This window comes from Haliotis rubra, unplaced genomic scaffold, assembly GCF_003918875.1.
Source record: "Haliotis rubra isolate DU_JTF1 unplaced genomic scaffold, ASM391887v1 Scf1301, whole genome shotgun sequence".
Taxonomy (NCBI): Eukaryota; Metazoa; Mollusca; class Gastropoda; order Lepetellida; family Haliotidae; genus Haliotis; species Haliotis rubra.
Window position 1 is genome coordinate 50934 of NW_025765228.1, and position 18416 is coordinate 69349.

At 41.0% G+C, this 18416-nt stretch overlaps 1 protein-coding gene across 3 annotated transcripts in view; it reads left to right on the top strand.

Annotated features, from left to right (window-relative positions):
• Positions 1–18416, top strand: part of LOC124267327 — a 129755-nt gene that overhangs the window by 23225 nt on the left and 88114 nt on the right. The window contains exons 9-19 of one of the 3 annotated variants that reach the window (XR_006896003.1): positions 1238–1284; positions 2289–2403; positions 2867–3040; positions 4100–4241; positions 4829–4942; positions 5322–5373; positions 7200–7349; positions 10782–10913; positions 11299–12034; positions 15297–15372; positions 17844–18275. Coding sequence is in view for 1 of the 3 variants with exons in the window: in XM_046702247.1 (XP_046558203.1) it covers positions 1238–1284; positions 2289–2403; positions 2867–3040; positions 4100–4241; positions 4829–4942; positions 5322–5373; positions 7200–7349; positions 10782–10913; positions 11299–12034 (1662 nt within the window). In the remaining 2 variants the exon portion in view is untranslated. Of the gene's footprint in view, positions 1–1237; positions 1285–2288; positions 2404–2866; positions 3041–4099; positions 4242–4828; positions 4943–5321; positions 5374–7199; positions 7350–10781; positions 10914–11298; positions 12035–15296; positions 15373–17843; positions 18276–18416 lie in introns of those variants that run through there. The other 2 variants (XR_006896004.1, XM_046702247.1) reach the window with 2 other exon arrangements.

An 18416-nucleotide genomic window follows, 5' to 3' on the forward strand; every position in this document is an offset into this window, starting at 1 on the left:
TAGCCTGATCACCGCTATTTGATCTTCTCGGTCTGGTCACCGCTATTTGATCTTCTTAGTCCGATTACAGCTATTTTATCATTTTAGCCTGATAACCGCTATTTGATTTTCTTAGGCTGATCACCGCTATTTGATCTTTTTAGCCTGATCACCGCTATTTGATCTTTTTTTGCCTGATCACCACTATTTGATCATTTTAACTTGATCACCGTTATTTGATCTTCTTAGTCTGATTACAGCTATTTGATCTTCTAAGTCTGATCACCGCTATTTTATCCTTTCACCTGATCACCACTATTTGATCTTCTTAGTTTGATCACCGCTATTTGAACTTCGTAGTCTGATCACCGTTGTTTGATCTTTTTAGCCTGATCACCGCTATTTCATCATTTTAGCCTGATCACCGCTATTTGATCTTCTTAGTTTGATCATCGCTATTTGATCTTCTTAGTTTGATCACCGCTATTTGATCTTTTTTTGATCTGATCACCGCTCTTTTAATTTCTTAGTTTGATCACTGTTATTTGATCTTTTTAGTCTGATCACCACTATTGATCATTTTAGCCTGTTCACCCCTATTTGATCTTCTCAGTCTGATCACCACTATTTGATCTTCTTAGTTTGATCACCGCTTTTTTATCTTCTTAGTTTGTTCACCGCTATTTCATCTTCTCAGTCTAATCACCGCGTTTTGATCTTTTTAGTTTGATCACCGCGTTTTGAACTTCTTTGTTTGATCACCACTATTTGATCGTTTTAGCCTGATCACCGCTATTTGATCTACTTAGTCTGGTCAGCGCTATTTGGTCTTTTCAGTCAGATAACCGCTATGGGGAATCTTAGCCATGATCATGACATAGTCGTAATTTTAGCTTTAAGCAGGGAAATTTCACATGGATGTAGAAAGAGTTTTTCGTGTTTCTTTCAGTAGTCCAATAGTATTATTTCATCACTAGTTATTCTTCTGAGCCCTATGAAACTTGTTAAAGATATCCAGATCTTAGCCGACTACTATCCAACATAATATAGCCGTACTGAACGTTAAATAATATTCACTCACTCAAGATTTCTAGCAAGTGATGTTTCCATAATTATTCTGTTTTCACATGACTCTTCCTCTGACAATTAAGAAGAAAATAGCAAAAAGTAATCAGATTTTGAAATTTGTGTCGTTGTCCGTGTCTGTTCATTGTTTCTGTGTATTTCGTCTGTGTATGTTTCAATTCCTATGTTTTAGGTATGATTTGTACAGGATGGATGCTAACGTAACTAAAAACCTGCTGGGTAAGTTCTGTTGATGGGGATTGTCTTCGCCTGCTTCTGTTGCTGCTTATCGTGCACAGGTATTTGAACTGATGCCATATTGGCTGCATCACACGTGGAGATTTGGGACGCTGAGTCCCTGTGAAGATCCATGTCAGAATTAATCTTCAACAACCCATGCTTGTCGTAAGAGGCGACTGACTGAATCTTAATGTATCCGACCCATGAAGATCCGGGTTCGAATTGGTCTTCAACAACCCATGCTTGTCTCACCCCGTGAAGATCCGGGTTCGAATTGGTCTTCAACAAGCCATGCTTGTCTCACCCGTGAATATCCATGCTTGTCGTAAGAAGTGACGGATCGGGTGGTCAGGCTCACTTATTGGTTGACACATGTCATTGTATCTCAATTGCGTAGATCGATGCTCATGCTGTTGATCACTGGATTATCTGGCTAAACTTCAAACAACAAGGGATATTGAAAACAGATCTTCGGCATCAAGTTGTCATTAGGACTCTGCGGGTCGTCTCCGGTGACGTTGTTGTTCCCAGATGAAGACGTTGTTCATGCTTTCAGATAATTCAGATGTTTGATAGGCATTTAGAAGTTGGTAGGGTAATGCAACACACTTGATATGGATGTACAACTTCTTTATTATTTACACACAACGTTTCTGGGCTAATACTTGCCCTTCATCAGGCAAGTATTAGCCCAGAAACGTCGTGTAAATAAAAAAGTAGTTGCACATCCATATCAAGTGTGTTGTATTTCAGAAAATTGTTTTTCTTCCAATTTACTGCGGACCAAATATAGGTGGCATATTGCGAACTGCGGAGTTAAACACAATTCAGTCGTTCATTGACTCACTCACTGGCTCATTCACATTCTGACATTATAATTAATTATTATTATGATGATGGCTATGTCTGTCGACTGTTTGACCTTGACCTCCCCGAGCAACATCTCTGCAAGAAGACTTTTCCTTTTCTTCAGGTTTTGCATACGTTGGATTCCTTTTCTTCAGGTTTTGCATACGTTGGAACTATCTGTGACAAGCCAGGCCACAGCATATCACTAGTGGAGTATACCGACATTCTGGTGGATGATCTTCTGGTGACAGCTCACGAAATGGGACATGCGTACGTAGACGTTTGGAGTGAGTGAGTGAATGAGTGAGGGAGTGTAAGGCAAGTCTCCTGTAACAATAGATGTCCAGTCACTCACTCATTCTTCACCTAACACCCAACCACCCTCTCATTCAATCACTCACCCTACCGCTCACCCGTCCTGGCATCGACCCACCCACTGACTCAGTGACTCACTACACAGCACACTCACCACCAACTCACTCACTCTCCTCAAACCCTTTCACTCACTCTTTCACCCACCTTCTCTTTCACAATTCATCTCGACTACTCATTCACCATAAGACCGATCCCACCACCCACCAACTAACTCACTCACCTACTCGCTCACCCACTAACCCACTCACCCACCCACTCACTCACTCACGCCCGACCATGTACTCACTCACTCAAACTCACCCGCCCATGCACTCTCTCACTCACTCACTCACACTTACACTCACGTGTATGTTTACAGACTAAGTGCACGGCATGACGGGGAATACAACAACACGTGTTCTGGGACTGACGCCTACATCATGAGCAGCAGCTACTCAGCACATCATAGCGTCAGCATAACGAATTACTTCCTGTTTTCTAACTGCTCCATCCGCTATTTCCAGACCTTCCTGGACCAAGTGTTAGCAGCAGGGTAAGAAACATTTACTGATATCTACTTTGAAAGTCGAGATCTGCACTTTTGGATGGTAAAGCTGTTGGCTATGACAAGCGCTGCCATAAGCTAAGTGAGTGAGTTTAGTTTTACGCCGTAGTCAGCAATAGTCCAGCTATATGGCGGCGGTCTGTAAATATTCCAGTCTGGACCAGACAATCCAGTGATGACATGTGTCAACCAGGTCAGCGAGCCTGACCACCCGATCCCGTTAGTTACGACTAGGATGGATTACTGAAGATCATTTCTAAGCCGGATCTTCACGGGTGTTTCTTATGACCATGCTATGCTGCTTTTTTGGATGCTGGATTCAAACTGGCCCCAAGCAGCCAATGCTGGTCGTTCGATGCTATTAAAAGGACAGAGTCCATCGCGATGGATGCTGGTCAAGACTTGACCATTCCCGGGCCGTAGCTATGCAGCAGAGTTCATTGTAAAGCAGCGGAGCTCATTGTAAAGCAGCAGAGTTCATTGTAAAGCAGCAGAGTTCATTGTAAAGCAGCAGAGTTCATTGTAAAGCAGCAGAGTTCATTGTAAAGCAGCAGAGTTCACATTGTAAAGCAGCAGAGTTCATTGTAAAGCAGCAGAGTTCACATTGTAAAGCAGCAGAGTTCATTGTAAAGCAGCAGAGTTCACATTGTAAAGCAGCAGAGTTCATTGTAAAGCAGCTGAGTTCATTGTAAAGCAGCAGAGTTCATTGTAAAGCAGCAGAGGTCATTGTAAAGCAGCAGAGTTCACATTGTAAAGCAGCAGAGTTCATTGTAAAGCAGCAGAGTTCATTGTAAAGCAGCAGAGTTCATTGTAAAGCAGCAGAGGTCATTGTAAAGCAACAGAGTTTACATTGTAAAGCAGCAGAGTTCATTGTAAAGCAGCAGAGTTCATTGTAAAGCAGCAGAGTTCATTGTAAAGCAGCAGAGTTCACATTGTAAAGCAACAGAGTTCATTGTAAAGCAGCAGACAAAAAACAAAAATAAAAACGACCTGATAAAAAATGTAATATGTTTTACTATGTTTAACAAAAAGATATTCTTTCCACAGTGATACCACTTCCAGGAGCTGCCTCCTGGAATCTCTAGAACCGGCGTCTGTGACGAACGTCACCGGTGAATGGCCTGGTCAGCTATACAACGTAAACGAGCAGTGTCAGATGAAATATGGCCCCACTTCCTATATGTGCTTGGTACGTATCGAAAGTGGACAATCCGGATTTGAAGTGGTACACGGAACCTACAAATTTGTTGATTGGTTGGATTTCAGTGAGTGTGTGTCATCGTGACTCACGAGTAGCTCGCTCCCATCCCATGAGCGGCTTCCTTCACGGGTTATCCAACATATTTCGTTGTTTTATGCCGCACTCGGCAATATTCCATCTGTTCATAAGCTGTATGCAAATAGTCGCGTTTGAACCAGACAATCCTGTGAATGGTATGATGAGCATCAACCAAGTCAGCGAGTCTGATCACCCAATACCACCAGGAGTCTCGTACGTCAAGCAGGCTTTCTGAAGACCAATTCTGACCCAGATCTTCACAGCTTCAAACATTCATGAAGCATACCTTGAAAAAAGGCACTTTTTTATTGTCGTTTTAAAGTTTAACGTTAACTTCGCGACGTAGCCCCAATGTACATATTTTTAATGGAATACTGATTTTATGAATTTATATAATTTCATTATCTGGAATAAGCAATATGTCCAAATCGGTAAAACCTTCTTATGCTAAAGTTCGAAATGGAAGATACTAGTGTCATCTTTGGATGTTTTTCCAGGGTGTGAACTCTAGCGTCAGTGTTTGTAAGAGGCTCTACTGTTACCTTCCTGATCGGCCGGGATTCTGCAGGAGCATCAACGCCGTGGACGGTACAACGTGTGGCAACAGACAGGTAGGTGGAGGTTTCCGTTCTGCTGTAAAGTCAGGATAGATGGCTTCAGTGTTCTTTGTTTGTTTACGTGTTTAACTCAACAATATTCCGGCTATATGACGTCGGTCTGTCGATAATCAATTCTGGACTAGACAATCCAGTGATTGACATCATGATCAATGCTCTACGCAGTTGGGATACGATGACGTGTTATCAAAGTCAGAAAGTCTGACCATCCGATTCTCGCCTCTTACGACAAGCATCGGTTGCTAACACGGTTCTCCATGTAATGTGAAAAATATTCAGGCAAAATACATACTGATATTCCATTGAAATGATGAATCTCCCACATATATATGACACCGCTTAATCATCCTGTACATTTCTAAATTTATTACAGTGGTGTGTTTCTGGAGAGTGTGTGTCCTCAGTTGATGCCCCTGAACAAGACCGTAAGCATCGATGTTACGCTTTCATGTAATCTGTAATTTAGATGTAAGCATATCTTGAAACCTTCATCCTTATAAAATAATTTGTGATTACTTGTAGCCGATGCTATTTGTTTAACATACAAACTCTTACCTGTTTTGTTACGTGTCAAACAATATAAACTAACGGGCAAAAGAAACGATACCAAGTCGAAATCACTGATATTACAAAACGACAAACCACCATTGTGAAAAAGGACAGTGAATTGTAATAACAGGTGTATGGGCAACATGCACTCAGTCATTTCATTGTAGTAGCAACAATAACACGTCCATTGAATCACTATATAAGTGAAGGAGTGAAGTCTCCAGTATTCGATCACAGATGTAAACAAAACAACACACGTGGCCCTTATCTGGTATGCCCACATCGGACGCCGTATACCTTGGGCAAGGACCGTTCGCCATTCCTCTTGAATGGCTTGGACAAGCTGACGTCGGTTTCCAGGAACAACGGCCTTAGCACGAATCTGACGATCCAAATGGTCCCACAAGTGTTCAATTGTTGACATGTCAGGTGACCTGGAGGGCCAAGGAAGTAAACTGACGTTGTTTCTCTGTAGAAAATCCATGACAATACGTGATGTTTGAGGACGGGCGTTGTCCTGCTGGAACATGATCCGGTTAGGGCGTTGACGTAGGAATGGTAGCCAGACACAGAATTTGATGAATGTATCGTTGAGCAGTGAGACTAACATCCACCACAACAAGATCTGTCATAATAGCGTCACATATCCCGACAAAACCATAACACTACCATCACCGAACGGTTCCACTTCCTGCAACGCTGCACACGTTCTCAAGGGCGTCTGTAGACACGAGGCCTGCCATCATTCCTGAACAGCTGGAACCTGCTTTCGTCTGAGAAGATCACTCTTTGACACTGTCTGTTTTGCCACTGGCGAACCGTGCGTGCCCCTGCGAAGACGTTGACGTCGATGTTGAAGCGTCAACCGTACACCACGGTGGGGTCTTTAGGCACAGATACCGTATTGTCTGCTGTTGTTCGTCGACTGATAGGATGTTCAAGCTCAGTCGCAGCTGATGACGTCACAGATGGGAAACGGTTTCTCAGGTGCAGGATACGTAAGTAGGGTCTCCGTTGGGGTTGGTGACGCGAGGTCTTCTACTTCCGGTCCTGTCTACTGCCCGCCCTGTTTGCCTGTAGCGGGTCATCAGCCTCGTGATGGTTAGACGGTACAGCCCAAGGTCGCTGCATCATGTGCATGAGTGGCACCCATCTGTACCATTCCAAAGGCTCTCTCTCTCTGGATTCCAGCGATAATCGAGGCATGGTCGCTGAAGTTGACTTGATGGTCTGATGTCGTGGAAGGTTTGTGTACGCTCTTATACCCCAAAGATGCACGTGCTTCATGCAATCCGTTCACGTGATTCTCGTGCTTCACGACCTGTTGCAGTGATACTATTCGCCCAAACACAACATTTTCATGACAAATGTTAGGGAGCGCTGTGGCGATTGTTTTAAGCTCATAGCTTCCTACAAAATTTGACTTAGAGTCCCAATTATCAAAAATCAAATCGTTTCTTTTGCCAGTTAGTTTAGATCCATGAAGCTTCAAATCCCAATACCATTCTAGAAAAATAATGTTTCGAAGAAAACTAAGTTCCTAAATGTCTGTAAAATATATTCCTTCAAATCTATAACTGATAAGAAATACGCAGAAGCATGTGTTTACCGCAGGAGTTACAGAAGCACCCCAAATGCTGTCGAACTGCAAACATGGTATGCTACAAAACTTCAAATAATCTGAAACATTTTACATTTTCGGTGGCCTGCCCATTTGGGGATCAACACTCACATCAAAACATGAGCTGTCCTGAGCTTGTCAGTCCTGCTACTAAGCATCTCTGCTATAGAGAGTTTTACTCTGTGTTAATCTGCTGTGACACGTGTCGGCGTCATAAAGGAAATGATTTAGGTAGAAATAAACAGATGCAAAGAAAGACCCACATTCATTTCAGTACAACCTTTGTAAACTGTCACGAAGACAACATTATTATGGATAAAACCGTAATCTTGTTTGAAGCGACTTTTCACGGCCATCTTGTCCTTTAAAGGCGTTAATGCTTCATCGAACAATCACAAGCTTCAACAATAACTTGCCATGAATGAAAGCGTCAAAACGTTCATCATGTTCATAAGTATAAGAACCCCTTGCTTAAAGTGTGTTCTTTAGCTGTGTCTGTGTCAAGAGAATGTGTGTACTTGTGGTCAGATCATGATAGCCTCTAAATGTCAACCATAGAGTCTTGGAGAGGCTGATTCTTGTATAACTGTTCTTCTACAAATCACACATGGATGTTATCACTCAGAATTAATTCCTAGTTAGCGTCAAAAGACGTGTTCAGGACGTCCTGACGAACACGTCTTTTGACGTTAACTAGGAAATAATTCTGAGTCTACGTGATACCATCCTCACGGATCATGGTAGTTTGTCTTGAAATAACGAGGTGACAAATAACATAAGACTGTGTGTTATGGTGTGATATGGTGTTTTTGGTGACACTTTCTTAACCAACAGTGAACGTGCCATCAGGTCTAGCAATATTCCAACAGCTCCAATCTTGTGTGTTTACAGTTGTCAGCTTTTGAGGTACATTTTTTCTCCAAAATTTCAAAGAACGTCATACGACGTTGTTCGATCAAGGTTACAACATTCAAGACCTCAGTGAAGATTTCGAAACGTTTTACAGACACATAGAAGGACATTTCACAATCTGGCATTTGGATATTCATAAACATTGACAAAAATGGTATTCGATGGAAACTCCCACTTTGACTTCTGTCATGCATTCACGATTGTGTTTGCTGTAAACATTTGACTAACCTTGGCATATGTTTTTGACGAGTAGGGGCAGGATAAGTTCACCCTTTCGCAAAAAACTGGTATTTTGATCATTTTCATAGGGGCGATGCGGTGGCCGAGTGGTAAGGCGTCCGCTCGTCACTGACGTCTCGGGTCCGATGTCCCACATGGGTACAGTGTGTGAAGACGATTTCTGGAATATTGCCGCAATCATAATAACGCGGAGAGGGACACCGGAAATGGGCTTCACACCAGGCACCCATACGGAATCGAAACCGACGTGACGAGTAAAGACGTTAACCACTGGGCTACCTTGATAGATAACTCGTTAAAATTGCCATGCCTAAAAGTCATGATCTACTAGCGTGGTACAAAGAAGCATTATCCTGAATAACAAATTGTCAGTTCCTGCTTCAGCATTTTGTTGCACATTTTACTTGTTTTGATCAAATGGACTTGTAAAGGCCTCGTTAAGTATTTAGTTTAATGTGCTCATGTTCGTCTGAGTTCATTGCTCTTTAAATGTCTTTATTTGAACGAGACATCCATTTGGTAATGACGTTTTATCTGGCCTTTGGGTTTTTGACTAAGTATACTTTTTCATGCTGAACGTCTCTCTAATGAAAGATATAATTTCATTGACAAACTGCTCATTGTATGTAACACAACCTGAAAATAATGTAGGCAAAATGCAAACTTAATGTGTGTGAGTGTTTTTCAGTAAATTGATTTTTTGACTCCCACCAACAACGCTTCTGTAAAGCTTTAAAATTTTCAAGGTAGATATGTGGAAAACTGTTCTCAAAGTGGCCATCGGGGACTAAAATGACTTTGGATTCAAGTGCCTCTTTTGACTTGTATTATATGTCATTCATTTTGGTGAACAACTGACTAGCCTTTCCATTTGTTTATGACGGTGTCACCGGTGGGGCAGGATACGCTCCTTTTGTCGAGTACTCGCTGTTATCATTAATTGATGATAATTCATACACGCTCCTTATATAGTTGGAAACGAATATCGACTGATTTCAGCAGAAATTTCTTGGAAGGCGTTTTGTCAATTTTAGTCACGCTCACCGACTTTTACACTCAATTTGACACTCCGAAAACCTGTGATCGGTTTCGTTCATAATATGTTTCCGGGTTTGTTAGCACAGCAACTGCGGTAAACTTCGGATACCTGCAACATTCAGAGCAGCCTAAAACCCAACTCCCTCACTCACTTTCACATCTGAGCTTACCTTCTTTAGTTGTTTATATTGCGTAACGAATTCTGAAAGTTCATCAAAAGCACCACGGTTTGGTGCGGGGTAACAGTTTTACCCATACTCTGCAGAGAACAGTTCATACGGAGATCGCATTGACACTTGTGCCATATAATTCATCCTCGATAATCTCCAGGGTATTCGTTCCCATAAATCTCCACTGGTCCGCTTGATGCATCTTCCGTGCGATTATTGTATTACCTGCCTTTGCTGGCTTTTTATCCAATCGGTTGAGCGTAGATCAATCACAAGGGTTCTATATCTCTCACTTCCGCTTTTTTTATCTAACCAATTAAACTTTGCAACACAATTGTTGCAGAAGTACCATGAAAGAGGTAAAAAAAGTTCTTGCATATATTTTTCAGGTTTATATATAGTTTCAGACCTGTCAATTAGTCTCTACGTTTTGTTCCCAAAATCTGTGTCGCACAGCGAGCAAACGTTCGTGGCTGCAGCCATCATCTTTGTTGACACTGGCAAGCTCGGTTGTAAAGGCTTACCTGGTTGGCTCCTGTGAGACGGCGGAGCCAGCAAGAGGAGTTAATACAATTATCGGGCCGAGTCGTAGATGCATCCAGGGTGCAAGTGGAGATTTTATTGAAATGTATACCCTGGAGATTATCGAGGATGCTAATAATCCATCGGAGGAGAAGAACTTATGCTAAGTCCAGAACAACCACAACCTCTGTTGTGCGACATGCGAGTCTAGGTATAATCAATTTCCTTTGTGCGTTGTCTTGAACGTGCTCGCTCCAATACATGTGTCACCTAAAGTTTTAATTTTCTGAACTGTTTTGCACAACAAAACAAAACACGTTAATTTGATGTTTGGAGGCATGGAAATTTGGATTCAGTACAACTGACTGACTGACTGAGTTTAGTTTTACGCCGTTTTTAGCAATATTCCAGCAATATGACGGCGGGAGACACCAGAAATGTGCTTAACACATAGTGCCCATGTGGGGAATCGAACCCGGGTCTTCGGCGTGACGAGCCAACGCTTTAACCACTAGGCTACCCCACCGCCCCTGATTCAGTACAAAGGTAATGAATATCATTTTAACCAGGAAAATGGGCTTTAATGATGTACCCTCTTAGCATCATCACACATTCATGCAGTGCTCTGAAAGGCCAGGTTACCCTTGTACAAAGCTGTCTTAGCGCTAAGGTGATCGTAACTCTCGTATCTTAGCATAAACTGACGACATACATAAGGTTAAGGTTGTTTTGTACAGTGGCACCTAGGTCACCAACTGATTCACTGATTCGTTGACAACAGAGAACTGTCCATACGGAGACCGCATTGAAACCTGTGCCATGGATATTCCACCACAGAGGAAGAACTTATGCTACAACGAGAATAATTACAACCTCTGTTGTGAGACATGTGCCTCCTACAAGGGCGACGAAGGTACTTTAGATATTTCTTGGAATGTAGAGTCTGAAACATTTAGGCAATACTCAGATGTAAAGGTTGGTTGTGCCACGGTGACCTTGGCTGATGTTCTTAATATCGACCACTGGTATGTCTGGTCTTTATTGATTATTCAGATGTGAAGTTGAGTCGAACTTTCAGAAAGTGGGAATGTTAATTACAATTACCCTTTTCGCGAACACCTGGTGGTATCAATTATTTTCAGTCATCCATTCATTTAATTGTAACTGGTATTTTCCACTTCACAACAATGGGAATTCGTGTCTGAGGACATTTAACACTGGTTATTCTTCTGTTCTGACGTTCTATATTATGTTATTAGTTTGTTATTAAGAGTGTATGTATTTGTCCTATTTTCTAGGCTGTGAGTATGGAGATGACGAACGGAATAGGCTGTGTTCCCTGGAAAGATGTGACCCGTCTGATATCACCTACATCAACACTTGCTGTGCTACCTGTAGCACATTAACACCCACAACCTCTACACTCACATCCACGCCCACATCCACAACCACAACCTCAACTCCTACGTCCACATCCACAACTTCAACACCTACACCTACGTCCACATCCACAACCTCAACACCTGCACACGTCCACGTCAACATCCACAACCTCAACACCTACACCAACGTCTACATCCACAACCTCAACACCTACACCTACGTCCACATCCACAACCTCAACACCTACACCAACGTCTACATCCACAACCTCAACACCTACACCAACGTCTACATCCACAACCTCAACACCTACACCTACGTCCACATCCACAACCTCAACACCTACACCCACGTCAACATCCACAACCTCAACACCTGCATCCACGTCAACATCCACGACCACAACCTCAACACCTACACCAACGCCTACAGCGACAACTTCAACACCTACACCAACGTCTACATCGACAACCTCAACACCTACGTCCACAACTTCAACCTCGACATCTACACCTACGTCCACAACCACAACCTCAACACGTACAACTACGTCCCCGTCTACAACATCATCATCAGTACCAACATCAACTGCATACACAACATCGCCTTCAACAACTACTCCCGTTACAGAAACACCGACCTCCAGCAGTGGTATGTATGGTCTTTTCCTGCAAATGACAATATTATGAAACACATTATAGGTTTGAAACGAATAGTTATTTTTTCACAGAAGGTCTGAGTAAGAGTACCACTAAGAGGTGTGAATAGCATGAACTCTACTGTTCGATTTCTCCTCAAAGTTTGTCTCAATATCCAGAACTGAAATGAGTCTTTCTGAATATTTCATGACAGTAAAACCAATAGACACGTTGTCATCCTTTATTTCTTTGTCATAGTTATTTACATGTTGTTCTGCCTTCTGTTCCGTGACGTACATAGCTTCATGCATGACGTACCTATATCTTCCTTGTATGACGTGCATGTCTCACAACAGAGGTTGTAGTTATTCTCGTTGTAGCACAAGGTCTTACTCTGGGGTGGAATATTTATGACACAGGTGTCAATACGGTCTCCGTATGAACAGGCTTGTTATACGTCATGTGGAAGGATTTGTCACTTTGCTAGTGGCAGTGAAGTCCTGTAGTGGTGCTTGCAGTACTAAGTACGCAGAGGCGTCAGCAGAGTAGATTGAAGAGTAGACACAAGTACGATTTCACTAGACGGATGATCTTACTCCCATGGTGTGAAATGTTGTCTTATCGTGTGAAATCGCAGAAAGATCAAATTCATTATACATTTAGCATATAATAATTGATTAACTAACTAGGGTCCGGTTATTCAAAACGCTGTTACTTTAACGTACCGTTAAACACTAACGACCCGTTAAATAGCTTACGAAAAGTTAGTTAACAGTACGTTACAAATGTGGTTGCTGGAAGGTACTTTTAACAGGCCGTGAACTAATGGTATGATTAGAGGTTAACAACCTGTTAAGGACCTAACCATTACCCACAATTCCTTGCACACTGTCCCATGATTTCCTGTCATAACGGCATCGCTACCAGAAGCACATGAAACGATGACCACCGTAACCTCTGACTATAAGAAACGAAATAGAAGTTAAGATTTCAGCGCGGAAGAAGAGAATGTCATTCAGGCAACGTTCCAGGAAAATGCTAAGATTCTTAGTAAAGCATTCAGCCATAAGGTGACCAATAAGACCAAGGCTGCAATCTGACAAAAAAATAACTGATGCTGTAAACAGCAAAGGCGTATGCTGCCGTACTGTAGATCAGGTAAAGGAAAATGGGAAACATGGCCCAAAAAAGCAAAAAAGACATTCTGCGATTACAGGGTGCAGCAAAGGAAGACGGGAGGAAGGGTCCCGCCTCCAGAGATGAGCTGCCATTATAGAGTCTATGAAGGATACAGCCTCTTTCAGCGGCGTTCCTGGAGGGGTGGAAACTGAAATAGGTTCATGTAGTAAGAAATAAGAGGCCTTAACATAATCAGATGTTGGTGTAACGATATATTCTGGCAATTGACAATATTTTTAACAAAGTAGTGTCTGCTTTTCCTGGCATGAAATGTGCAAATTCGATGTTTAGTACCATTATGTGTTTAAATAAACCCTCCTTGTGACGGAAAACGTTGGTTTTCTAAATTAATCTGGTCAACTAAACGTGATGACACTTTTTGTCAAAAATGTAAAACTGAGGAATTAAACGTGAAACAATTATTTCTAAGGATGAACTGAAGAACTAAATATGATAACACTTATGGGTAAAAAAACGAATGTGTGAAGAACTTACTAAATATGTTAACGTTTGAGTTAATGAAGTTTGAAGAATTTAACTAAATTTACTAACTCCTAATATCTAAATTCTCACTCTATTAATGTTCAAAACCCGACAAATACTAAAAAAATCTAACCTCTAACTTTCTTTACTAACTAAACCCCACTGATTATCTAAGCTAATTTATGAATGTCTAACAACTGATTGATTTTCTAACCTGACAGTCCATGCAGGTAGCAAAGGTACTGTAAGTTCCCATGGTCCCTAGTTTGGTGATCTACCTCCAGTTGTTGGCGATCTGTAGCCTGTTTTATATTGTATTGTCCAAATAGAGCTATTAGTTATTTTAACCTTCCACGCTAGTTTTAATTCTAATTGTGATATTCTAGTTGTTTTACTGTCCTTTGACGACAGATTTATATGATATACACATGTTCCATTTCAATGTCAAATATATTCTCGTCACGATATGGCTGAAATATTGCCGATGTGACGTTAATTTGTAACTCACTCACTCACTTAAGCCTAACAACTAACCCTAAATCTACGTCTGGTATCCGCGATGTTGAAAACCGAATTAAACTTCTACCATATGAAATGAGCGTGTCTAGTTCACTCGCAGGAAATTTCATGCAGTCAGTGTCTGTGGATTTTCAACTCCGCGAAGTAGGTGCGTTTCCATAAATATTTCTTAAATTACATAAACACTAACTGAACGAAATGCATTGAGTGAAGTCTCCCGAATACTCCTATATCTTGTCTTTCTCGTGTACGGTTGGCCACTTGATAAACTGATGCCACTTTCTAACAAGAGCATCGCACACTCTATCAACAGTCCTCGAAACTGTACTCTTATCAAGGCCAACCGTGTCTCCCACAACCCGTCGGAAACTACCGCTGGCCAAGAACTTCAAGGTGACTAGCACCTGCATCTCTACAGTGAGAGCATGATTCCTTCTTGTGTCTCTCCCCACATCATCACGAACCAAAGACATTATGAAATCGGTATCTTTGGTGTTATTCCACTTCATTAAACTCAACAGCAAAAATTCTGAATTCCTTAGGTTTTCTTTGTGGTGTAATGTTCATGAATGCTGCATTACGCTGGACAACAAACGCCATGTTGTCACCATGCAGCTAGACCTAGAACTGATGCTAATGGTAACGTTAGTGAGCTAATGTACCCCTTACGTTAAGTTAACGTGGGCCGTTTAAAGGTTGGCGCGCTTTGAGCAACACGCTTTCACTCTCTTAACGTTAAAGTCTAGTTAACGGTCTGTTAAAATTTAACAGGCTTTTAAACAACCGGTCCCATGCAAACAACGTTAGTGACGGTAACAAAACAGGTCCATGTTGACAAAAGAACTACGTCTTAATGAAGATAATAGCTAGTACATCTTTTGGTTTCATGTATAAGAACGAGATGAAAGCTACTTTGAAGACGAGTCTATTAGTTACAAAGATTGTCTTGAATGTGATTATTACATCCAGTTCAGCAATGCGCCGGATCGAGTTTTCTACAAATTTTACTGCGACATTTTACAGCAATGTGACATGCCGCAATTGTATTACAACTCTCCCGTGTAAGCTTGTTGATCTATGTCTGTCTGTTTCAGGACTGGCGACTCATGGTAAGATGGCAGAAGTTGGTAGATTGGCTGTCCTTCTTTCTCTCCTTGCCATCAGCCTCTGGTATGTGTAAAACAATAGCTTGTACAAGAGTGATGAGTTCAGTTTTCAGACGCTTTTAGCTATTATCCAGCAATATCACGACTGCGGACATCAGATATCGGCTTAACATATTGTACTCGTACTTACGTGAGGAATCGAACCTGGGCCTTTGGCGTGAGGAGCAAACGCTTTAATCACTGGCACACACCAACGCCTAATAATCCTTTGAACTATTTAATAAATTGTCGAAAGCTGTAACATATGTAGCAAAAAATAAGTTAGATTTATATCAGTCTTCCACTAGTAGGAACTACATCTTATAACTGAACAAATTAACATTTTCACATTTTGGGTCATCGTTGGTTTTCAGTGATCTACTAGTTTCCCTTTTGTCAGAATGGGCAGATGTTCAAGACGTTGACGTTCTTTACACATGGCATGAGTCCCAACACTGTAAAGCCCAGTTTTATTTGTTGATGGATTATGAATATGATTGTTATTTTGATTATCACGCAGATGCAAAGGAAAGGGAAAGAACTACAACAAACTCCACTGTCACGTAACCCAGACTACACCCTACCACCTTTGGGTTCATGGAAAACAGTTTAGATTTGGATCAATATATGGCTTCGAGAAAAGTGACAATCGGATCCTGCAAGGACTAAGGGACTCAACTCTTTACACCAAGCCTGATGTTCGTGCAGAGAGACTGACATGCCTAGCTTTTAACTATAACCGTCGAACACAAATACTATGAGTGCATGCTTCCGTTGCATGTGTGTTTGTGTTTGTGTGTGTGTGTGTGTGTGTGTGTGTGTGTGTGTGTGTGTGTGTGTGTGTGTGTGTGTGTGTGTGTGTGTGTGTGTGTGTGTGTGTGTGTGTGTATGTGTGTGTGTGTTCGTACTCGAAATGTTAATGCATCATAATGTATCGTCTTGTTACATATTTTAGCTGTAAAAATAGATGCTGTTCAAACAATATAAACCTGAAGGCTGCTTCTCACTACATATTAGACAGGGCTTCTTTTCCCGTAATAACCGCATTTGAGGTGTTTGTTTGCTCCCAGGTTTTACTTTTGTAAGTAAGACCTCTTCCCAGGTTTTACTTTTTCCCAACTCTATATTAACATCAACATTCAAATTATATGTTAGTGTTTGAAATCAATTGAAAAATATCGTGAAAGATCAACTTAAATGTGCAAATGTTTTCCTTAGCAGGATTGCAACCGCAAATTTCAGATTCATAAGCGGACGCTGTACCTCACAGCCACCGGGCCGACAAAGAACGAGGGTTGTATTATCTATTTATAGTTAGGCCTACTGTCATTCAGTTGATTTTACTAGCGTTTCAGTTACTGTTATGTAGCTTCATTACATGATCATCTAATTATCCATCATTGACGGTTTATATGTATAATAAAGCACTCCTCCTCGGTTATGGTTGGGAAAGTAAGCCCTCGACCATCGGGTGGGGAGAAGTAAGACCTCGAGCGCTACCCTCCGGTTTCCGGTCTTACTTTCCCAACCATAACCTCGGAGTCGGGCTTTATCCTTCACATAATTACTGACGAATTTTGTTTCGGGGCGTTGCTGAATAATGGCGTGATGTCCACTGGTCTGAAGGAATGAAATTACGTGACTAACGTCACCATGGAACCCCCGTCGATTTCGACTACGGGCCCCTGTGCAGTGGTTCCACCCCATACCATTCCTCTACCCACACCCGTAAATACAACGTTGAATACCGCACCAGTGTAACGTCCAATTCGACGTCGATAAACAGTGCAACGTCCAATCCGACGTCGATAAACAGTGCAACGTCCAATCCGACGTAACTAACGTTGAAAAACAGTGTAAAGACCAGTATGTTTATTATAGAATATTCTTTTTAATATATTGTTTCAAAAAGGTGTTTTCCCTGAAAACTGGTCTTAAGCAATTATAATTCCTATACATAATAATGGTGAACGAGGTAATCCCGATAATTACAGAGGGATTTCCCTTTTATGTGTACTCAGCAAAATATATACACGGATTCTTCATACCAGACTTACAACTTGGGCTACGATAAAATACCTGAATTTCATGCCGGTTTTAGAAAAGAGTATTCTACAACTGATCACGTTTTCACCTTAAATGCAATAATTCAGAAATACTTATCAAGAAAAAAGAAGAAATTATATGTCACCTTCGTAGATTTTAGTAACGCTTTCGATTCTGTATCACGATATAAACTTTGGTATTGTCTTCAAAACTCTTGATTAAATGGCCAAATGCTAGCTGCAATAAAAAGTATAAATTTATCCGTTAAAGCACGTGTAAGATGCAACGATAATGTTCACACAGATTATTTTGATTGCCCAGTCGGTCTAAGACAAGGGTATATTTTAAGTTCACTTCTTTTTTTCCTTTTTTATTGGTGAACTGTGTACTGATAGTGTAAAAAGTGGTAAATTTGGTGTACAGCTATTTCCTGATTTTTTACTTTTGCAGATGATGTCATTCTCATATCTAACGTAGCTTCAGAACTACAAAAACAATTGAATATTTTAGAATCATATTCTGATAAATGGGGACTTGCAGTCAACCTCGATTAAACCAATATTGTTGTTTTTAGAATAGGTGGGCGATTATCAGCTAAAGAAAAATGGTATCATAACGACTCTGTTATTGATGTTGTGAATTCATATAGATATCTTGGAGTTATATTTACATTCATGTTTAAAATGAATAAATGTACAGACGATCTAGCACTGAGGGGGAAAAGGGCTTTATTACAAATATTATCTAACTTAAAAAAATTGATGTTATTGATCCAATATTTGATTCACAAATTCAACAAATTTTACTTTATGGTGCGGAAGTATGGGGGGTTAGCGGCTTTGAGAATATTGAAAAAGTTCATTTGCTTGCATGTAAGAGATTTCTAAATGTATGAGTACAAACGCCTAATATTATAATATATGGTGAATGTGGACGATATCCTTTGTATATAAATGCCTTATGTCGAGTTATTAAATATTGGTTAATACTTACAGAAATGCACTCTGGTAGAATACCCAAAAA